The 24,966-nt window shown below is 35.6% G+C and overlaps 1 protein-coding gene across 7 annotated transcripts in view; it reads left to right on the top strand.

Annotated features, from left to right (window-relative positions):
• LOC105465816 (potassium voltage-gated channel subfamily H member 8) overlaps positions 1 to 24,966 on the top strand; it is a 383,293-nt gene that overhangs the window by 284,846 nt on the left and 73,481 nt on the right. For all 7 annotated transcript variants that reach the window (XM_071090847.1, XM_071090848.1, XM_071090846.1 and 4 more), the window contains 3 exons: positions 9,950 to 10,147; positions 22,334 to 22,533; positions 23,684 to 23,933. In XM_071090847.1, coding sequence (XP_070946948.1) covers positions 9,950 to 10,147; positions 22,334 to 22,533; positions 23,684 to 23,933 — 648 coding nt within the window. The remainder of the gene's footprint in view (positions 1 to 9,949; positions 10,148 to 22,333; positions 22,534 to 23,683; positions 23,934 to 24,966) is intronic.

The following is a 24,966-nucleotide window of genomic DNA, read 5'->3' as shown; positions in this document are numbered from 1 at the left end:
GGATAGCTATTTCTATGAAAGAGATGAAGTCTATCAGAAGTTCATTAATATCAAAACTTTGACTAACAAGAAGGATCAGGAGATAGGAGCATATTAAAAAGTGTAATGACTTTCAATTCAGACAAACCCAGATTCAAAACCTGGTCCTTCTCCCTAACAGATGTCCACCCTTGGTTGTTTTGCTTAAACCTTCTTAAGTACCAATATTTTAATGTCAACATTTCAGATTGTAATACATAGTTCTTAGAGTTGTAAGAAATTAAATTATGTGATGTAGGATTAAATTAAATAATATATAAAGTACTTAGCACATTAAATCATGGTCTCCTACACAAACAGAAAAAAGATCATTACAACATACTATTTTTATCATAGGGAATCAAATAACAGCAAAACAAATCAATGCCAGAAAATATTCTGAGTCTATGTCTTAACCATTTAATGTCTTCGGTACCTCATAATGGAAAGTGTCATTTGTAAATATGAATGTTACAAGATCTTTGATTTCTGAGAATGATGCAATTGTGTATATTATTTTCTACCTATGAAATTGGGATGCTGAATTAATATTTTATATAGGTTTTCAATAGTGAAGGATTTTTGAAGTCTGCATAATTTTCAGTAAAACAGAAATCTCATATTTAAAACAACAGCACCAGCACTAATAAAAGCCTTACATTGAGTGCTTCCAACATGTAATACTGCATTCTGCTAAGCACTTTATGTGAATCATGTCACTTAACCTCACAACAGCCTATGAAGTGAGTTACTATTGTGTTCTCCATTTTAGTGAGAAGAAGACTGACAGAAGAAGAATAAGTAAACTTGCATTACATAACCACTAAGAGGCAGAACTAAGACATAAAAAAGTCAGGCAACATAATTACAGGACAAGATCGTGTATGCACTTTTATATGCTGCATTGCTTGCCTTCTGGGTTATCAAGGTTTACTGCATTACCGGGGTCTAACACATCTCTCTCTACTCATGTTTCTCTTCTGCATTTCACTGCATTTCTTGGTCTCCTGTGTGCTGTCTCTCTGCATTCTATCTACTTCTCATTTTTCAAAATGACTGTGCCCCACTTTAGGTCTCTCCAAGACAACGTCATTGCCCTGTGTTTACTTCAAGGCCAATTGCTTCACCACACACTGGCTGAAAACTTATTTTGGAATGTTCAGGCAAACTCCCACTACTTACTGTTTTTCACACCTGTCAAGCCATGAAACAAAGTTACTTATATGTTTTTAAATGTATATGAGTCAGAATCCACTCTTCTAACAAAGGCTGACACCTAAAACTTGGTGTTTCCTTTTGAGACTTGGACACTTCCTAGAAACATGAAGAAAAGTCCTTTAGAACAGTTTCTTAATTTTTAACTTTTAAGTTTAGAGGTACAAACGCAGGTTTGTTACTAGGTAAACTTGTTTCATGCGAGTTTTTGTACAGATTATTTCATTACCCAGGTATCAAGCCTAGTACCCATTAGTTGATTTTCCTGATCTTCTCCCTCCTTCCACCCTCTGCCCTCTGAAAGGCTGCAATGTGTGGTGTTCTCCTCTCTGTGTCCATGTGTTCTCATCATTTAGCTCCCACTTGTAAGTGAGAACATGTAGCATTTGGTTTTCTGTTGCTGCGTTGGTTTGCAGAAGATAATAGCCTACAAAGCTCCTTCCATATTCCCACAAAAGACTTGATCTTGTTTTTTTATGACTGCATAGTATTCCATGTTGTGTATCTACCACATTTTCTTTATCCAGTCTGTCATTAATGGACATTTAGGTTGATTCCACGTCTTTGCTCTTGTGAATACTGCTGCAATGAACGTACACATGCATCTCTTTATAATAGAATGATTTATGTTCCTCTGGGTATATACCCAGTAATGGGATTGCTGGGACAAATGGTATTCCTGTCTTTAATCCATCTAGAGTTAATTATTGTATATGGTGTAAGGAAGCAGTCCAGTTTCATTCTTCTTCATATGGCTAGCCTGTTTTCCCAGCACCATTTATTAAATAGGGAATCCTTTCCCCATTGCTTGTTTTTGTCATGTTTGTCACAGATCAGACAGTTGTAGGTGTGTGGTCTTATTTCTGGATTTCCTATCCTGTTCCATTGGTCTATGTGCCTATTCTTGTACTAGTACCATGCTCTTTTGGTTACTGTAGCCTGGTAGTATAGTTTGAAGTTGGGTAGCATGATGCCTCCAGCTTTGTTTTTTTTTGTTTTTGCTTTTGTTTGTTTTGCTTAGGATTGTATTGACTATTCAGGCCCTTTTTTGGTTCCATATGAATTTAAAAATAGTTTTCTTCTAGTTTTGTGAAGAATGTCAATGGTAGTTTAATAGGAGTAGCATTGAATCTATAAATTGCTTTGGGCAGTAAGGCCATGTTAATAATATTAATTCCTCCTATGCATGAGCATAGAATGTTTTTCTATTTGTTTGTGTCATCTCTGATTTTCTTGAGACGTGTTTTTGTAGTTCTCTTAGTAGAAATACAAAATCTCTCATCTCCCTAGTTAGCTGTATTCCTAGGTATTTTATTGCTTTTTTTTTGGCAATTGTGAATGGGAGTTCATTCGCGATTTGACTCTCAGCTTGACCATTGTTGATGTACAGAAACGCTAGGGATTTTTGCACATTGATTTTGTATCCTGAGGCTTTGCTGAAGTTGTGTGTCTGCTTAAGAAGCTTTTGGGCTGAGGCGATGGGATTTTCTATATATAGAATCATGTCATCTGCAAACAGAGACAGTTTGATTTCCTCTCTATTTGAATACACTTTATTTCTTTCTCTTGTCTGAACTTCCAATAATATGTTGAATAGGATGGTGAGAGAGGGCATCATTGTCTTTTGCAGTTTTCAAGGGGAATGGTTCCAGCTTTTGCCCACTTAGCCTGATGTTGGCTGTGGGTTTGTCATATATGGCTCTTTTTATTTTGAGGTATGTTCCTTCAGTACTTATTGAGAGTTTTTAACATGAAGGGATGTTGATATTTATCAAAAGACTTCTCTGTATCTATTGAGATAATCGTCTGGTTTTTGTCTTTAGTTCCGTTTATGTGATGTATCATATTTATTGATTTGTGTATGTTGAACCAACCTTGCATCTCTGGCATGAAGCCTACTCGACTGTGGTGGATAAGCTTTTTGATGTGCTGCTGGATTTAGTCTGCTAGTATTTTGAGGGTTTTTGCATCGATGTTCATCAAGGATATTGACCTGAAGTTTCCTTTCTTTGTTGTACCTCTGCCAGGTTTTGGAATCAGGATAATGCTGGCCTCATAGAATGAGTTAAGAAGTAGTCCCTCCTTCCCTCCTTTTCAGGTTTTTGGAATAGTTTCAGTAGTAATAGTACCAGCTCTTCTTTGTACATCTGGTAGACTTTAGCCAGAAATCTGTGTGGTCATGGAATTTTTTTTTTTTTTTTTGATTGGTAGGCTATTTATTGCTGCCTCAATTTCAGAGCTAGTTATTCGTCTGTTTAGGGATTCAATTTCTTTCTGGTTCAACCTTGGGAGGGTGTATGTATCCAGGAATTTATCCATTTCTTCTAGATTTTCTAGTTTATGTGAACAGAGAGTTATCTTATGGTTCTTTGTTTTTTCTTGGGGTCGGTGGTAATATCACCCTTATCATTTCTGATTATGGTTATTTGAATCTTCTCTCTTTTCTTCTTTATTAATCTAGCTGATGGTCTATTTTATTAATTTTTTCAAAAAACAAGCTCTGGGATTTGTTGATCTTTTGAATGGTTTTTCATGTCTCTATCTCCTTCAGTTCGGCTCTGATTTTTGTTATTTTTTAACTTCTGCTAGTTTTGGGATTTGTTTGCTCTCGGTAGAACAGTTTCAATACCAAGCTAAGGTAAACAAAATCCAGTGAACTCTCTAACAGGATTTTTGTATACAATACTCAAGCATATTATATGGTCTAATTTATTTTACATTTACTTTTATGATTGAGATGTTAGAAAATGCATCCCCCTCCAATGTTTTTGGGAAAAAACGTAATTATAATTTTCTTTTGAAGTTTTGCAAACCAGGGAAACTTGAGATTCGTTTTCAATAGATGCAAAACCCTATCATTTTAAGTAAAATGGCTGTCAGGAAACTACCAAAAACAGTTGAGAAATTATATGCAAATTTGAGAGGAGACCTGTCACTTCATTTTTCCTCTCCAGCTTTTCACCAGCCTGAAACTTCGAGAAAAAAGAGAGGACAAGAGGAAATTTGAGGCAGACTATTAATGTAAACTTTAGCATATCAATAATAAAATAATTTGGCTGGACTTACTTATTTTTATCCCAAATTGCCTTCCTAAAACATGTTTTTGTCCTGATGTAATGCAAGTGATGAGCACTTTCAGTTAAGATTTTCTTACTGAGTAAACAGTTTCCTTTGTAAATGATACTCTGAGCTCAGGCACAAATGTATGTCCCACAAACCTATTTAAACCACAAGAAACACTAGAGCAACTACCCATGAAATAAATGCCCATGTTGGGGCACAGATCTGAAAGCATTGTGAATTGTAAGTACTTTATGTAGGAAGGTTAAATGCAACAGTTCATAGTTTATATTCTGCCAACTTAACCATGAGCCTAATCTTTGTTACACTTTTTTCTATTATTAGCTGAGATTTAAGAGGCATTTGGAAGTGCCCCAGTTAACTGGAAACAGATGGCCTGTTCTTTCTCTTCTTAGAATCAACCAGAGAGCTCTACAGTAGCTGCTCAACTGTGGCTTCAGATTGTTTAGGGGTTTTTTTTGTTTGCTTGTCTTTTGTTTTCATATTTTTTTTTTGTACATGTGATGATGGCCTATTTTGGCAATTTACAATACTGTACAATCTTTCAATTAATCATTGCTTAAGTGAAATGCTGTACTTTAGTAATGAATGTTCAAAAACTTCCTATCATACAAACTTTTCAACTTTCATTTAGACTATTATGAACTGGCAGCCTCTGGACTAGTTTAATGCAAATGCCACATTTTTTTCTTGAAAGTACTAACAATATGTAATATTGCTTGTTCTGGAAGGTTGTTCAGCATGGAAATAGAGCACAAGTGATACATACATGAGAATGTGAAAATCTGCCATCTTTATTCCATCAATCTTTGCTGATGGATCTTCCCTCGAATAATTAAAACAAATGAAAGATAAATTCAAAAAGTCATACTTTTTACACAGAATTTTGCCTTTAAAAAAGGTCAGTCATTTGTGAAGAAGCTTTACAGAATATTATTTCACAAAATCTTAGATGTGAAAGGGAACCTAGAGATTACTCAATCCAATCACTTCATATTTAAGTTTAAAAAATGGAATTCTATGAAGGATCACAGAGCTACCCAATTAGTAGCAAGACCAAGCATAGGACCCCCAATTTCCTGACTCAAAGTCCAGTCTTTACTATTTTATGATTAATTACTTTTGTTTCAGATGTTTATCTCAAAAGTAGATTGTACGAATTCAGAAATGTAAGATACTTCTTATTCTGTGAGAATCAAAGCCTGACATTAGTGGGAATTCCAAGTAATAACTGCTTTCCTGCCGAATTGGGACCTAAATTTACTGGTGCCTTCTAAGTAAAACAACAAATCAACACTAAATGCCGTTACAGCTTTGTGCCGTTCTAGCCTTATCCTTGATCACATCTCATAAAACGGAAAAGGGGTGAAGGGTTCAGAGTGAGCTTTGGGATCCAAGTCTCTAACCTCTTTGACTCTGTCTCTGAAATTAAAATGTGAAAAATTTATAGTTTAGTTAATAGTAATGTACCAATGTTAGTTTTATAGTTTTTACAAATGTGCTGTGATAACATAAGATATCAGCACTGGAGGAAACTAGCGAAAGATGTGGGCTATACAGGTGCTGTCTGTACACTTTGAACTTTTGTGTAAATCTAAAATTATCTCATAACAAAAAGTGTTTTTAAAGCAAAACAACAACAAAAACACCCCAAAAATTATAGTCATGGGCACTAGATTAACCTTGAAGCACAGAGACAGATATTTAAGTATGTTTCTTTTCAATGATGTTTGTAATCAATGCTATGAAGTATAGATATTTTAAGAGCAATAGAGATGAAATCTCAAGCTTTTCTCGGATATTTGCTCTTATTCACTATTTGTAGCAGTAATAAATACTTCACCAATAACCATCCCACTCCATCTCCCTTTACACAGACATAAAGACACACACACACTCAGACTTCTGAAACTTATCCTGATATCTCTCAGTCACTTCTGCAGCTGAGTAGTCCCATGCTTCAGGCCCTTGCTTAGGAGGCTGAAGAGGGTGGAGAAGCTCCCACGTTGTGCCCCATCATAATCATTTTCTTCCAATGCTCTGCCTCTCCCAGCAAACCGCCTGCCACCTTTTACATCAAACATCACAGTGCTTTTCCACCTCTCATCCTAATGAAGTCCACGAGGTTGATTAAGTGGACCTTCAGAATTGTGGAGAGAGAGGAAGCAAATGTTAGTAAGAGTATTTTTAAATTCTTGGAATTTGCATTTGATACTTCTTATTTACTGTTAAAGTAATATCCAGGTTCTAAATACCAAGGCATACTATGTCTATATTGTAGACTGCATTTGGATAATTCTCTTTTCTCTGGTATGTGGTTATGCTTTTGGGACACATTTTCCCACTAAAGTGGGAAGTGCAAACTTATTTAATAATGATCTCAACATAGCACAATTTAAAATGATAATTTGAAATGATATTTTGTACAGCATCACGAGATAACTATACAAATGAACTCTTGTAAGGTTAATAATGTATTTAAAGCTTGAAAACTGCTAAGAATAAATCTTAAATGTTCTCACCACACACAAAAAAAGATAATGTGAGTTGATGGATATGTTACTGGGCTTGATTGTGGTAATCATTTCATAACGTATATGTATATCAAAACATCATGTTGTATACTATAAATATATACAATTTTTATTTATCAATTATACTTCAATAAAACTGAAGAAAAAAGAATCAAAATATGCCCAAAAGACAACTGGAGGAAAAAAAATACAGCAAAATGATTACCTCTGGGTTAAAATTCTGATAATGCCACTTTGAACAAGTTATTTAATGTCCCTGAGCCATATTTTTCACATCTTTAAAAGAGATAACAATTCCTAACTCTTTGTGATTATTAATGAAATAATGAACCAAAATGTGGACTGTAATTGTACCTATTCCATAGGGTTAGTGCACGTAAATGAGATGGGATGTACCATTTTAGCAGAGTATCTAGAGCACAGGCAGCAGTTAGTAAAATGTTGACCATGTACTAACCTGCTAACAAGGAAACCCTCACCTGGGCCCCATTCTTGCTGCTAGCTAACTTCTTTTACAACATGGCTCATTCATACCAAATTAAGTAGAACACCATTTTGAATTATAGGTGTGATTAAGTACTTGCTGATTATTTTTCCCCTTTCTCTCCACACACATATCGTTTAGCAAACATCTAAATCTGATTTAACAAGCTTATCTTGTACTGGGTGGTTTTTCATATTACTGAAGTATTTTATATAACCACAGAGATTCTCCGTAGGTTTTCCTTAAATAACATGCTCACATTCCTTATATTAAACCTAAAACATGTTAATTTACCATATGCTAACATAAATCAGAGTTTTTAGGAACACATCTGTTGTATAAAACAGATCACACCTGTACACATTGTGAATGCACACATGTAAATAGTAAACCAAAGTATACTGTTGTAGGAAATCTAAAGAGTAAAATAAGAAACTCCTGTTTAGAGTTAAAAGTATGTAATTAAGCAAAATACTGGGTCCATGGTAAGTATGCAATGAAAAATACAGCAACTGAATTATCATGCTAATGATAAACTCTTCTAGGAATGACTCTTAAGAGTTGTTCTGTCTTTGACATTGATTATTTATTTCATAAACCTATTATATTCATGGAATCAATTTTACTAATTATGAGATTGTTTTATGATATCTTTTGTTTTTATCATAAGTCAGTGCACTCAGTATATTTAGATTCTACTTTATGTTGTGTATGCTGTTTCCTTCAAAATGTTCTTTAGGAAAAAAAATATTTGAGCAGCAGAAACAGGCTGTTCTAGGACATCCTTTCCTTTAAAGACATGAGTTTCTCCAGCATAAAAAATGATTGGATTCCAAATTGGTTAAATTGCTTCTTCTGTAACAGTTCAGTCACATGTTGTCTTGTTACAGTGGAACATGTGCTCTCATTTCAGAAGAGCCATTCTGTGAAAAAGTTTTCTTTGGCCCACATAGCCAATCCTCGGATTTGTGGGTGTTACCTCCTTTCTGTGTTACCAGTTTTTTTCATCATCATTATTGCTTCTGCTTCATCAGCTGTAACACAGTTTAGGGCAATCCTTTTAAAGAATGAGATGTTTTTCAAAATAGACCAAACAGTTGGCTAGACAGAAAAGAGATATCAACAAAATTAGGTCAGTTGTTTGTCTGTGTGTTGCTCCCTGAACCACTTCAGAGACACACCATCTCACACATGTGTAAACTAACAGACATTAAGCAAGCATATCATCTGTGCATTCCGACACACATTTTTATCCTATTTTATTAAGGAAAGTAAATGATACGCAAAGTGATTTCATTCAGAGAATACAGGACCAAAAGAACCAAATAAATGCTTGGTTTAGACCCTCTTTAGCAAGCCCTCTAGGTGTTTCTGATGCAAGTTAAAGGATGAAAAACACTCTGTAGCAACACAGAAGGAATAAGGCCCAGTACTTGCCCCTAAGCACTTCTCCTTGGTCGCAAGGAATTCCCAGCTGCTTCAAATTTGCATTTTAATTACCTAGCACAGTTTTATCATATATAAGCTTAGTTGATAATGATAATATTACTACTTAAGAGTGTAATGGTTTTTCATCTCTTCTTGAGCAGCCATTCAATGAAGTATTTATTAGAAAGTAGTAGTTAGTATCCATTACAAAAAGCCTTATGAATCTTATGAGTTGAGCTGCATTGTTATTGCTTGTTACAACACACACACATAGAGAAAGAGAGAATTATAAAGTATAAAATCTTAAGGGACAAATATTTTCAATAAATAATTTTAAAGTGATTTTTGTGTTGTGTTTAAATTCTAGATAACATTAAGTTTATACTTGCTGTCTTCTCATGTTTATTAATACAGGTTGTTTACAGCTTTCTGACAACATAATTAATATACAATTAACTATATATATTTATAAAGCATTTAATTTGATACATTTTGAAACATATATACATAGTATCATAAAACAGTTTGTAGAGGGGCTTTCAGTTCTGATAGATTACAGGTATTCATTACTTGTGCATTTTCCCCCTTTCAACCCTGATTTTAAAATGGGACTGCAGAGAACACTTCCTGAGTAAAGTAACATGAGCTAAGATTTGTAAGATGAGTGGATACCTCCCCAAGTGAATACAAAGGGGAAGAGTTTTACAGAATGGAAATAAAGTCTATCTCACCTAGACTTCTAGACTTCTCACCTCTGACATCTAGACTCATGGCTGTTGTAATTTATCATCACTTTGGGTTTTGAAATATTTACTCAACTCTTTGTTTCTTCTTATAATTCCAAATGAGATGAGCTTAACAGGGCAAGTGAAATAAGCAACACTGCTTCTGAGAGTAGCCATCCCTGCAGTTTGTTTCTTGCATTAGAGTAACTTGTTTAGCTTTGTCCATCAATCCACTCTGGAATTCATGTTTATATGCTGTGTGTATTATAGAGAACAGCATGAGGAAAATTATATTTTCACTTTTAAAGAATGAAATGTAATAACTTGCCTTTAATTTCCTTTTTACCTTCTTCTTCCCCCGAGCAAATTATTACTTCCCCAAATATTATTTATCATTACTCCCATGTGTTAATACTGAGACTTTACTTTTTGTTCTCTCATTTGCATTATTTCCTCCATTGCAGGTTGGCTTCATGAGTTGGGAAAGAGACTGGAATCTCCGTACTATGGCAACAATACCTTGGGGGGCCCGTCGATCCGAAGTGCCTATATTGCCGCGCTGTACTTCACGCTGAGCAGCCTGACTAGCGTGGGTTTTGGGAACGTCTCTGCTAATACAGATGCAGAAAAGATCTTCTCCATCTGCACCATGCTGATTGGTGGTAAGAGAGCATCTTCTTTTATACCAAGAAGAGGAACTATGCCTGCCTAACTATCACTGCCTGTTTGTTCCATCCTGAAATACAATAGAGATAAGCTGAGTAACATTGGAAGATTCTGAAAGCACTAATTAGATAGTCTAGATGCAAAGCTGTAGTTGTCTCTGTGGTTCCATATAAAAAGAGACTTGAGAGATTAGCACACTAGAGCGTGCATTTAAGAAGAATGAAGCAAGATTAACATATGGGGCTCCCCTTATGTAGAATCATTACCTCCTCCAGCTTACTGTTTTAGCCTGCAAAAGTAAGATGAAGTAAGAAGTGGCTATGTAGGCAAACTTGTGATACACATTTGCCCTGCCCACTAGAATGTGTACTCTGGACAGTGGCTTAGACCCTTTCCTAGGTCCTAGACTTTTCCTAGATCCTCCAACTTACTTTTACATATGCCCTCTTTCTGGTCCACATTGTGGCCTTGAAACTATGGGTCAAGTCCGTTTCAGACTCTTCACTCAGTTTCTTCATCTTTCAAGTGATGTATTAGGCAAGATGCAACTGTGGTTCTTTCTATCTCTGATGTAATGTTATATGATCATAAATAACATAGAAATTGCTTTCTATAAAACAAGGGTATTAGTAAGATCCAGCAGTACTTCTCCCAATAAAAAAACAAATTTAATTTAGATGGTCTTCACACTTCTCTCCCTTGGCAACTCTTTTATAAGAGACTCAGTGAAAGAGGGTGGTTGATTTAGCAAATATCTATCCCCACTCCTGGAATGAAAGCCCCAAGTACACTTACTTTGGAAAGCTCAAAACATTAAAAAATTAGGAAATTTGCCCAAAATGCTCTCTAGAGAATTTTATGACAATCAAAAACAGGAATAAATATTGCTTATATGAACATAATGAAATAGTCTGCATTTTATACTTCTCTTCAAAGAAATCACATTTTTAAAGCATTAAGAATATTTTTAAAGCCAGTAAGTTCAATATTCAGTTAAACTAAGAGACAGCTATAATTCATAAATATACATAAAGTCTGCAAAAACTGGGACTGATAGATGGCAAACGCGAGGAGAGATGGGAAGATGTGACAAGAGGGCCTGGCATGTCAAATCTCAGAAAGCATCAGCAAAAATACACTTCCTAAGTGTGAGGTGCATAACCTAAAGTGCAAAAGCTATCACCCTCCTTTATTACAAGTAAGAGCAACAAGTGAGCAAGTTTAGTGGAGAAGTAGAGAAGGCTTAACTCACAAAGAATCACACAGACCATTCATATTTGCAGAGATCATGCTAACAACAGACAATAATTCAAAATATATTAATAAAGCTATTGCTGTTATTAAAGAAGACCACAAACAAAAACTAAGTATCTTAGAAAAGATATAACAAAAGAGATTAAAGATAAGATGAAGTATCTAAGCAAAGATATCAAAGAAAAAAGCAAAGCCATCTTATGCACAAAGATAAAATTGAAGGAAAAAAGGGAATAGACATTGCAAAGAATATAATGAGTCATAAAGGATAAAAAGAAGGAAAGGAAAAGAAACTGAAGGGAAGGAAGAAAAAGCAGAGAGAAAAAACAAAAAGAGACAGAGGGAGGAGAGAGAGAGAGATCAAGGATGGAAGGCAGGCAGGCAGGCAAAAGAAAGAAAGAAAAAGAGTGAGTGACAAAGACAGAAAGAAATGAACTTAAAAAGAGTAGAGAAAACCCTAACAGTAGAAAGCAGGCTAAGGAGAGCCAGCATATGTATATTGCTTATTAATGCATACATAAATTTTAATAAGAATCAGCAAATTCAAAGGAAGACTTTTCACTATATAGCATTTTACATAATTTTTTAGAAAATGTAGGCCGGGCGCGGTGGCTCAAGCCTGTAATCCCAGCACTTTGGGAGGCCGAGACGGGCGGATCACGAGGTCAGGAGATCGAGACCATCCTGGCTAACACAATGAAACCCCGTCTCTACTAAAAATACAAAAAAATTAGCCGGGCGAGGTGGCGGGCACCTGTAGTCCCAGCTACTCGGGAGGCTGAGGCAGGAGAATGGCGTAAACCCGGGAGGCGGAGTTTGCAGTGAGCCGAGATAGCGCCACTGCACTCCAGCCTGGGCGACAGAGCGAGACTCCGTCTCAAAAAAAAAAAAAAAAAAGAAAAGAAAATGTTTGATAACATGAATTATTGCATGTAAATTTTTTAAGCAGGAAGAAGAGAACAAGCTAGATAGAGGCACAATAGAAAGGAAGGAAAATAACAGGGTAGATTCAACCATTTATGTATTCAAATGTTGTATTAGTTCATTCTCACTCTGCTAATAAAGACATACCCAAGACTGGGCAATTTATAAAGAAAAAGAGGCTAAATGGACCATGGTTCCACATGGCTGGGGAGGCCTCACAATCATGTCAGAAGGCAATGGAGGAGCACAAGCACATTTTACATGGCAGCAGGCAAGAGAGCACGTGCAAGGGAACTGCCCTTTATAAAACCATCAGATCTTGTGAGACTTATTTACTATCAGCAGAACAGCACAGGAAGAACCTGTCCCCATGATTCAATTACCTCCCACCAGGTCCCTCCCCACAACATGTGGGGATTATGGGAGCTACAATTCAAAATGAGATTTGGGTCTGGGACACAACCATATCAAGTGTATAACCAAATACTTACTGAATGTCTATTATATGACAACACCAATACAATAATAAATAGTGAACATGTATTAGTTGTTTTTATGTTCCATTCTCTGTTTTAAGTGTTCTAACACAATACCATAATTTTTAAAGCAAATCTATGGGGTTGGCACTATTATTATTTTTTCTTATAACAAATAGACTATTATACTATTTTCTCTGGACTCCAAACCCACCTTTATTTCTTTTGCTTTGTAACGCTGGGGTTTGTACTCAGTAAAACTCATTCTTCTTTGCCAGCTGACCTCAGTTGCTTTTTCTTACCAGAGGAACCAAGGGAAGACTGGCAGGCAGGAGGAGGGGAGAAGGGACTGCCTGCTGTGGTGCGCATGCTGTTCCCTCAGTGGACGCGGGCACCTCAGCAGCAGCAGATGGTTTCAGCCTTCATTCCAGAACCAAACTCACTGGACCTCCTCGGACAATCTTGCATCAGTCAGGGGCGCCATCTTGTCCAAAGACAGAACCCTGGCTCACTGACACTCCTCACAACTCCTGCTCTGTGTTTCTATGTTCTGATAACTGCACTTCTTCCCTCTGTGTATCCAGCCCTAAGGGTTAAGCCTTCTGCATTTGCTATGTCCGTGTTACCTCTATTTTTCCTTTTTGTTTATTCAGCCTTCCAACCCCAGGAAAACCAATTCTCTATACTGAATTACTGCTGTTGAAATATTTAGTATAATTTCTTTCTTCTGAACTTCCAACTGATGCAGATTGATATTATCCACATTTTTCAGATGACAAATCTAAAGTATGGAGAATTAAAGTAACTTTCCAATGCCACACAACCAGTTAGTGAAAACGCAAGGTTTGAACCCAGGTGAATACTTACTTCTCTCCTTAAATATGTAAAGGGAAACTTCACTGAACCATAAGGCTGCTGTGATGGAGTATTAGGAGATGTTGGAGTCTACCTGGATCAAGTAAGCGTTCTTTTTAGGCTAGAGTTCCGTTAATATTTTCTGCCCCACAATATTCCCCTCAAAACCTGTTTTAGCACGTCCTCTTAATGACCTTAAGTCAAGACATCACTTTGAGTTTTGAACTTTATAATAGGAGATGGCTCCTACAGGCTTCCTTGCATGAGAGAAGTGATATGAGTGTGTGGGTCTTAAGCAATTGGTCACCCAGCATACAGTGAAATCAAAGAGGTATAAAAACAAACGTTCCCTCAAAGAGCTTGTGATCCAGTTCGGAGGAGATAGGCTGAAACATGTGGAAAGAGTGTTAACGATACCAGGCAGTAAATGCTAAGTGCCATGTCAGGAAGTTCAGAAGCAGTGAGAGTTTCTTGGAAAGACAGTGCCATGGCACAGTTGTTGAAGTAGCATGCTGGGGCTGCAGCAACTGTAGCAAGCTCTTGGCTGATGTAGAGCAGTGATAGCCTAGGGAGCAGAGAACAGGAATTCTCATTTTCTGAAGAGCTACAGTGTGCCAGGCCCTGTGGTGACTGTTTCATATCCAGCATTATGACTTTTTATAATTTCTATTCTCTGTGATAGCCCATATTTCAGCCAAGCAAAATCACAAGCATTTTGCAGATAAACACAGTCTATACTTATTTAATAGTTGCCCATGTTTCCTCTACTCCTGATGATAATTTTGGGAAATGCTCACAGCTTAATTCTACTAATTTGACATTTCAAAAAATCCGTAAGATAAATGAGCTTATTCTCTATTGATCCACTTACTGTATTGTGAGTAGTACTGAATCAAAAATTGTTAATGCACAAACTATTCCCTGCTGTTCTCTGTAGGTAGGTGCAACACTGATCACAAAGGCCAAAAGATACAGGAAATAATCTGGTAATGTTACTTTGTTTCTTGTTTGTTGAATGTTTATTGAGCAAATGTCCTGGTGCAAAATCAGTGCCCACTGGTAAGTGGCATTAAAAAATTTAGGTGACCTGAGCAGCACTTAGCAAACTATTCATTTGAAAGTCAAATGGCATCTAAGTGACTTGAATTTATTAGTTAAAGCTTTTCATATTTGTGTTTGTGGGGAAATAATTTTATATTATTGTGAAAATTACACTGGCTAGGAAAAATGATGCCTGCATTTTAATATTTCCTAATTAACTAATTACTTGTAAAATGTTGAGAACTAATCATAAGAGCTCACACTATTGAGCACTTTGTTCATTTAATTCTTATAATACTGTGAGATAGAGATTATTAATACCCCAATTTAGACATAAGGCAGAAGAGATTTAGTGAGTTTAAATCCAGGACTCACTAAGACCTGGCAAACTTCTTCTAAAATATTCATTTTATTATGTACTATAAATTTATTTTATTTACTTAATTTTGATAAATATAAACAAATAATTTATTTTTAAAAAGAAGAACCTAAAATTTGTGTTACTATAGACTTAAGTCTAGGGTATCTCACTAGGAATCCCCCACACAAGGCTGATGAAATTGCTAGTGGCAAGGATGCAATATACTAGAAGAATAAACAGTAGCAATACTAAATGAGAAAGGGGACTGGCAAAACTCCAGATAATTATCAATGACAGAGATAATATTGCTCAGTGAGAAGAAACAGGTGAAAAAATGCTGAATGGATCCACCTGGGAGTCCTCTGGGAACCCATCAGAATTTCCACAGGAGTTGTACAGGTTTTATTTTATATGTCTATATATAGATATATATAGATTTTCTGAAGAGCTACAGTGTGAGCTACAGTGAAGAGCTAAGAAAGTTCATAGATAGGTAAAGCTTATATATATAGATATATAGAGATATATAGATATATACATATGTAGATATATACATACACACACATACACATATGTGTGTGTATGTATATAAGCATAAACTTTATATGTATGTGTATATATATATAAACTTCCATATAAACTTCCATATAAGCATCTGTAATTATGGAGTGTACAAACCACTAATACATGGGAGGAATATTTAAAACTATAAATCAGAGAGATTTAAAGCAAAAATAATTTCTAAAAATTATACATAGACAAAACTATGTGAACTTTGAGAACACTCAAAACAAATAAGTAATCCTAACAGCTTCAGATGAATATTAGAATTAATGAGCGAATTCAGTAAGGTTTATGGACACAAGATCGATATGCAAAAAATCAATTGCATTTCTATATACTAGTAACAAATTAGAAATAAAATATAAAAATTATTACAAATAATTAAATATTTATGAATAATTATAACTAAAAATTTGTAAGACTTCCATACAGAAAATTACAAAACATTAGTGAGAAAATAATGGAAGGATATACAATAGTGATGGCTGCTAACAATGGACTCAGCATTGCGAAAATACTAGTTGTACTCAAAGTAATCTAAAGATTAAATGCAATCCCAATAAAAATTCCAGTAGATGTGTGTTTGTGTGTGTGTGTGTGTGTGTGTGTGTGTTTGAAAATTGACAAGTTGTTACTAAAAGTCAGTGGAAAAGAGCAAAAACCAGTCAAAGCTATCATGAAACAAAATTGGAAGATTTGTGCTACAGATATCAAAATGTATTTCAAAGTTACAGTAATTAAGAGTGTATGGTGTTTGTCCAATAATAGACCAATAGGCCAATGAAATAGAAGAGAGTTCAGAACTGTTTCTGAACTCATATATTGTCACACATATATTGTCACTTCATTTGTGATATGGATGCTACTTTCAGTAAATGTTGTTGGGTCAAATGTATATCTACCTGTTGGAAGACAACCTTGGTCCCTCTTAAAACTGTACATAAAAATTAATTCCAGTTGGATTTTGATCTAAATTTAGGAGGGAAAACAATAAAACTTCTAAAAGGTAATATAGGAGAATATTTTTATGACCTTTGATTTGGCAAAGGTTTCCTAATCATGACACAAAAAGCCCTATAGCCATAAAGGAAAAGAATGATAAATTGAACTGCAGAACTTCTTTTGTATCAAAAGACCTTATTATAAATGTGAAGAGGGAAGTTACAGGATAGGAGAAGATATTTTCAAATGTTTATCTGACAAAGGACTCTCATCTACTGTATATAAAGAACTGTTAAATCGATGAGAAAAAGATCAATCAACTCCCTGAAATGGGCAAAAGCTTGAAAAAAAAACCTGAAAAGTAGATTTCCAATACCGGAGTAGATGACAAACATATAAAAAAGTGCTCAACATCATTAATCAGAAACATGCAAATTAAAACCAAAATTAGATACCATTTTATGTTCACCAAAATGATGTGTTTAAAAACACCGCAACCCTAAGTGTTTGAGAGGATAATGGAAGACCTTGACCTCTCCTACACTGTTGATGGGCATGTCAGTCGATACAACTTTGTCAACATCTACCATATCTGAATATACCTCTAATCTGTGATTCAACAATGCCACTTCTGAATATATAACCAGTGGAAATGCATACATGTATACTTCAGGATATATACATAGATGTCTGCAAAAGCCTTTTTGTAAGAATCTCAAACTGGGAATGTCCATTAATAGGAGAATAAATAAGTAAATTTTGAAACACCTATTCAAGAGAGCATTATACACTAAAAGTAAATTAACTACTATGTCATGGAATCTTATGGACAAATCTTACAAACTCAATGCTCAGCAGAGAAGCCAGACAGAAAAAAAGTACATACTGTATGATTTGTTTAGAGAAAGTTCATAGATAGACAAAGCTTATTAATTGTAATATAATTGGTAACTGTGGTTACCTTTGGTGAAGGGATTGGTTAGTGATTGTGAAGGGGACACAGGGAAGCCTCCAGAATACTATTATTTGGTTTATTCATCTGGGGTGGTGGGAGGTAGTGCTTCTATAGCTATGTTTACTTTGAAAAATCTCAATGAGCTTCACATTTAGCAAGTGGGTAACTTGTTCTATATGTATCTTTGATTTTAATTTTACCTTGTAAAATTTTAATAGATGAGCTAAAAATAATATATCAAGTGTGAGTTAAGAAGCTGGGTAATAGTGAGCTAAGTTCTTGCTTTTCATATCAGGTTGTTCTTGGGTTTGTCTTAACAATAATGAGTCAAGCAATGGAGTACAATTATATTGTCCAACATTTTGGTGATAACTGCAAAAACACCCAAAAAACTCATTTTAAAAGGTTGATTTTGGCGAGTGAGATGGTGATGAAGGGATGAGTTTGGGGCTAGACTATTTATCATAGATTTTCTAAACCATTTGCTTACAATTATAAAACTTTTTAAAGAAAGTATCAAACTACCAGAGGCACATTTCAGTTCCATAAATATTTATGGCATACTTAAATTATGCCAAGAGCTGTGCTAGATGCAGGGGAAACAAAGATGACTAAGATAGGATACTTTCTTTCAAGGAGTTCACAGTTTAATAATGGAAATAGGTACTTAAGCAGAGGATGTTCTTTCTTTTTTATTTCTATTTTTTTCTATTATAATACACATTTAGAAAAAACTGGAAAACAGAAAAATAAAATTACACATAGTCTCATTATCAAAAGATAGTTTTCCAGAATTTCCATACATGTGTAACTATTTTTTGAAATATATATGTATAACTATTCATATTTTTTGCAACCAGACAAAATATACAGAAAATATTTTCTAATGTCTTTAAAAATTCTATCACACTAAACAGTGACTGCCTATAGTCACCTAATGAGTTTGCCCCAGTTGATAGAGTCATCAGCACAGCCTTGGAGGTTGGATAAAGCTTCCTAATAAAGATCATTCATCACTGAGAACATACTCAGTTTCAATGAAGCATTATTATCACAAAGTAATCAAGACTTCCCTCGGGTCCCCCCACTGAATACACACACACTACCCTGACATAGTTTTATTGGACCCATATGATGAGCTATTGTGTTCGCAAATTCAGGCTGTTCTCAAGATGTCTTTGCACTGCCATTTAAATTCATCATTTAGGAAATTTTTCTCATCTCTATTCTCTCTGCCATCTGCCATCCACAAGCCAGTGTACTTATAACCAAGAATGGAAATTTCCAGGGCAATGAGGAGGTGGGAAAGAGAAGGAGGGCAGCTAAGATTACCCAAAACCTGAGCTCTGGCCTCCTTTTATATCAGTAGAAAACGCCCCCTACTTAGCCTCCACAGCCACTGCAAAATAGTTGGCTAAAGTAATTAGCAATGATGTTATACTCCTGGAGATAAGTGTTGTCCAAAATTCAGGAAAAGAAAGAGAAGGGGAAAGAAAAAGGGGAAGGGAAATGAAAAGGGAAAGGAAAAGACAAAGGGAAAGAGAACGAGAAAGAAAAAGCCAGGCAGTTCTACAGAAGCGCTTCTTTCATTTGAGAACCGCTTACTTTCTTCTTAGATGCCAATTGTTGAGGTTCCTTCCAGGACCTGATACTGAGATGAAATTTTACAAAATGCATTTTATGCGAAACTCCTACACACAAAAAAGAGACGCCCACACACTCAGCAGGTCGAACACTCAAGAATTATATACATCAAATTTGCTAGAAATAAAGAAAAAGTAAGTAATAATTTCCATACTGACCTGGATATAGAAGTTCTTGAGTCAAACTTTCATAGCAGATGGAATGATTTTTTCTGACAGTTACACACACTCTTTGCCAGGGTGAAATGATAACCAGTGACAGAATGGTCATAATAACTTTGGAAAATGAAAGGCTATGAGGACCAGAATTTTATTTTTTTAACTACTTAAATTAGAAATAGTTATCTATGCTGAAATGAGACTTTGAAATTGTGGTGACTCAGACATAGACTAGTACTTTTCAATAACACTTATGAATGCTATAATTAATCCAGTAATTCATTTTACTAATAAAATACAACTAGGATGTTAAATAATCTGAACATATTACTTCTCTTACTTTAAGTGCTTTACACATTATAATTAAGCAAAGCAAGGTTAAAATCATACACATAATTAAGGAAAGCAGTGTTAAAATAAATGAAACAGAATTGTTCTCTGTACTCGATTTAATCTCCATAAAAAGACGATTACATAGTGTTAAAGATGGTAGGGCTTCCAAACACTTAGCCCATAAGTATATTAAGGGAGCCTGAAATCAATGTTTAATTTCTTTGACTTGGAGCAGAATCAGTTCTTTTCTTTGAGTGTTTATTGTAAGTAGAGCTCTTATCTTCCAAATAAAAGACTTAAGCATCAGAACTGCTGTGCTTCTAAAACAATACAGAAGAATAAACCTCTATTTAGAATCTACAAAGAACAAATCCAACATTTAGTTGCTACATGATATATATTTTTCATGGAATATTTTTGACCTGTTGGGACACATCTCATTTTTGAACATTTAGGAATAATACATACTTACACATTCTTGCATGTATCAAGCATTTATTGAGTATGTTTTGAATTTCTTTCATCAATAACTTATGTCTACTAAGAGCCACTCTTTACTATTTAAGAGGTTGCAGGAAAACCTTAAATCTGAGTCATTTTCCCCAAATTTAATTGCATTGAGCATGCTGAAAATTCATAAAATTTTTCACTTTCATAAGGAAAATTAACATAAATTGAGCAAATGCTTTTTTTCATACATATACTAGGCACTTTTAAAAACATACATAGGTCTTTAAATCTTGAAATAGCGCTATGAGTAAGGGCTATTTAACATAATGACTATGCCCATTTAATATGAATCTGTTTAAAGGAATTATGTAACTTACCAAGTTCACACAATTAAGAAGTAGCAAAATCAGTATTCAAATCCAGATTTGTCTGATTCTGAAGTTCATATTCTCTCTGCAACATTACATTACTTCTTGTATATAGACCCTAAGTTTAACCCTATTCTAGTAACTTTTCCAAAATACTGAGGTCTTGTTATGAAGGGAGTAATTTTATAGACATAGTGACCATTATTCCATAGAGAAATTATGTATTACCTGGTAAAGAATTTTAATTCCAGTGTGAGATTAGAATTAAATTAGTATGCCAGTGTTTGGTAATTTCTGACAAATGTAGGGACACAAGATTTGAATTGGGGAGATCCTGAAATAGGAAGATAGAAGTAATAATATGTTGACATATTTGCACTAATGTATCCATTATGATGCTAGGAAATTTTTAACATAGCTCCTTGGGCACTGAGGTTTTGATACATGTACATTTTGATAGATCCTAATAGACAAGCTACTAAATGTTTAGTCTTTTTCTAAGCCCCAAATTACTGAAACAGATGATTTTACCCAACTAATAAGCTTCATGCCTCATTCCTAATCCTGTCCCAGAATAAGGATCATGGATAAAATCTGAATATTACTTAGAGTTGACTTATCCATAAATATGCATGTGCTTGGCCCTCATATCTCTCTCAGTTTCACAGTTCCAGGTATGTTCAAGGCCTTCTTGGATTATCTGCTGGTGTCTGTTTAGAAACCATTTCAGTTTCGTTCTGCTACTGACTAGTGAGTGCAAAATCCTGTCATGCCTTCTATGTCTTGACAATACCTAGTTGCTTCCCAAAGTGGGTAATTCCTGGAAAATGAGGTCCATCCTTTCACTCCACTGTTCTCCAGAAGAAATATCCACCCTAAATATCCATATGCCCTCAAATTCTGGTGAACAAAATTTTTCATGTCATTACACTTTAACGGTAGGTTTGAGACAGGCTCAAAGGGCAGGCTTAGCAAGTAAGTGGAGGTTAAATACTATCTGGCTGACAAACCTCATTGAAACAAGAGCCCCATATATATATATATACACACACACACACACACATAGACATACACACCCTTCTGTTGCATCTCATGGTGGCAACAATGACTCCTCTATGCAGAATACCTCTTTTTCTCTGTGAATTCATTTGTTTCTTGAATGGTCTCAGACTTTCCGATATCTCCCTCAAAATTAAAGTAACTGCAGAGCCGGGGTTGGAGTGAGTATTGGAGCTTCACACTGCCCAAGAAATCCTCAATTACATTTTTTACAACTTCCTTCATATCTGCATTAATATAAATTTATCATATTTAATATTCTAAAACAAAGTTTAAATGATGGCTTTTTGAGGGGGTGAGACTAAAGTTCCCACAAAGGCTAACCAAAGTAGACTTACTTCAAAAATTTATTTCATTCGTTACTACAATAAAAGTAATTATTAAACTATAACTTTATAGCTTATTCTATCAAACTATGAAAACTATTTTATTGTAACTATTAAACTATACATAACTATTAAAATAATATAGATGTAAATCGAGTTCAAATAAAAGTTTATCATAACCAGAATGGCAGCTAACAGATTAAATGTAAATCAAAGAGATCTATTTTGCATATCATTGAGTATTTTTAAAGATATTTTTACTCTGATCAAGCCATATGGAATCAAAGTGATTGCTTCACGATGTACCCTGTGATACAGTATCTGCACCAAAATGCTTGTACCAAAATAGCTGTATCAACATGGCCATATAAGCACATTCTGCTGTGATCCAGGATAGACTGTAAATTAGATATAAGTGGTGGGCCTCACTGTCATATTTCTCTTCCATTGTATACTGTGTTGTTCTTTGTAGCCTTGATGCACGCCTTGGTGTTTGGAAATGTGACAGCAATCATACAGAGGATGTACTCCAGATGGTCCCTCTATCACACTAGAACTAAGGATCTGAAAGATTTTATCCGTGTCCATCACCTGCCCCAACAACTCAAGCAGAGGATGCTCGAATATTTTCAAACAACCTGGTCAGTCAACAATGGAATAGATTCAAATGAGGTAATGTTCATTTCTCATGTTGTTTTCAGGCAGAAAGCACATATTCTAAGGTAAAAGCAAGATGCTCTAATGCAGGTATCAGAAGTGAAAAGCATACTAACTTCTTTATTCCTTTATTTTTTTAATTATTCATGAATCCCAATCCATCTTCTTTCGCTTGCTTTGGCTTGTGTTTTCACAATGCCAATTTGGATGGACCAAAGTTTTATATTAACTTGCTGCTTGTTCAATCAGGTGGACTTTCCTTCTTATCGTCTCTTTTCTAAGGAATCAATTCTTATGACAATTTAATGGTGTAATCTGGGATAATTATATGAATCAAGTTTCTGTCTCCCTTTAACATCAATAAAGTTAAAAAATTCCATCAAAGGGGTTATCTTTATACTTCCAGAAACACCCCAGATGGCCACTATAAAAAAAGTATTATATATATCTCATTCCTGTAATCCCAGCACTTTGGGAGGCCCCGGCGGGTGGATCATGAGGTCAGGAGATGGAGACTATCTGGCTAACACGGTGAAACTCCGTCTCTACTAAAAATGCAAAAAATCAGCCGGGCGTGGTGGCGGGCGCCTGTAGTCCCAGCTACTCGGGAGGCTGAGGCAGGAGAGTGGGGTGAAACCGGAAGGCGGAACTTGCAGTGAGCCAAGATCACACCACTGCACTCCAGCCTGGGTGACGAGTGAGACTCCGTCTCACACACACACACAAAAAAAGATATTATATAAATCAACCAACCATTTCATCAACCCACCAACCAAACCTGTAACCACCATTTTAGTAGTGATTAATTGGTTTCTCCTCTCTTCGTATAATCACCAGTGGATCCAAATTCCATATCTTATGTCCTGACTAGGACTCTGTGAGAAGCAAGTCACAATGAGTCATTATATGTTTTCCTGCTAGAGCGTTTTCTTAATTTGTTCTCTTTCTCCAGACTTCTTATCAGCTGATTATTTAGTAGCACATAATTGAAATCACAGTCACTGAAAAATCTCTCCAGGATTATACATACTTAGATTTCCTCTTCCGTATGCTGGATGGCCAAACAGCAGGAGACAGTAGGAAGAGCATCCCTGCAGTCTTGCAAAGTAAATCAGTTAGACGACACTTACCCCAATTTGATTTCCTCCTTCATCTTCTCTGACAGCTTTTGAAAGACTTTCCAGATGAACTGCGTTCTGACATCACTATGCACTTGAACAAGGAGATCTTACAGTTGTCCCTTTTTGAATGTGCCAGCCGGGGCTGCCTCAGGTCTCTGTCTCTACACATCAAAACCTCTTTCTGTGCTCCGGGGGAGTATCTGCTGCGTCAAGGGGATGCTTTGCAGGCCATCTACTTTGTGTGCTCGGGCTCCATGGAAGTTCTTAAAGACAGCATGGTGCTGGCTATTCTTGGTAGGTCTGAATTGAAACACTTGTATGAAGTTTGACTCTGGAGCATAAATTAAGAAGATGAAATGGGGAAAAACTGCTATTGAGAGTAGGAAAAGAATAGATGAAGATGTGAACTCAGGAGTATTCTTCATATGAGTTTAGTTTGCCTAAGTGTTATATCCAACATATTATTTAATTCTTGTAAAAAAAAAAGTAGTATAAATATTATCTCCATTTTAGACATGAATAACTAGTACTTGAGTTAACAAGCCCAGATCACCTAGTAAGAAAATAAACTCAGTTATTTTTTATTCCTAAAGTCAAATTATTAATCATGATGTATACTCCCTTCTGGTGAAATAGCTGCTCCGTTTTAAGAGGGCATTTATTTTTGTGGAAAATTAATTCAGAGAACACAAAAACTAAATTGTATCTGTGCTAGAAATAGAGCAAAGGTGACTATGTTTCAAGAATAAGCTCTCATAGCAGTCATTAACCTAATACTGTCAAGGTGCCTATAGGCTCTTTTTACTTCCTTAAAGAAAACTTACAAGATGTATTGTGAAAATTTTGTGCCACAGAGCTGACTCTCAATATTAATACGTAATTGGCCTTCATTGAAACATAAAGGGCAGTTGACAAAAACGGCATGCAGAGTTAATGTATACAAAATCCTGTTTACAATTTTATGTGGGCCTGTTTTAAAGGTCACTCTGGGCTGGGCACGGTGACTCACGCCTGTAATCCTAACACTTTTGGAGACGAGGCAGGTGGATTGCTTGAGCCCATGAGTTCAAGACCAGCCTGGGCAACATGGACAGACCCTGTCTCTACTAAAAGTACAAATAATTACCTGGCCATGGTGGCAGGATCCTGTAGTTCCAGCTACCTGGGAGGCTGAGATGGGAGGATCGCTTGAGTCTGAGAGGTGGAGGGTGCAGTAAGCCAAGATAGCGCCACTGCCTCCAGCCTGAGTGCAGAGAGAGAGAGACAGTGTCTCAAAAAAAAAAAAAAAAAAAACTGTAATTTTTGTTTGTTTATTCACCTAACGTTT

Source organism: Macaca nemestrina, chromosome 2 (assembly GCF_043159975.1).
Source record: "Macaca nemestrina isolate mMacNem1 chromosome 2, mMacNem.hap1, whole genome shotgun sequence".
Classification (NCBI taxonomy): domain Eukaryota; kingdom Metazoa; phylum Chordata; class Mammalia; order Primates; family Cercopithecidae; genus Macaca; species Macaca nemestrina.
This window is presented reverse-complemented; position numbering and strand designations above follow the sequence as displayed.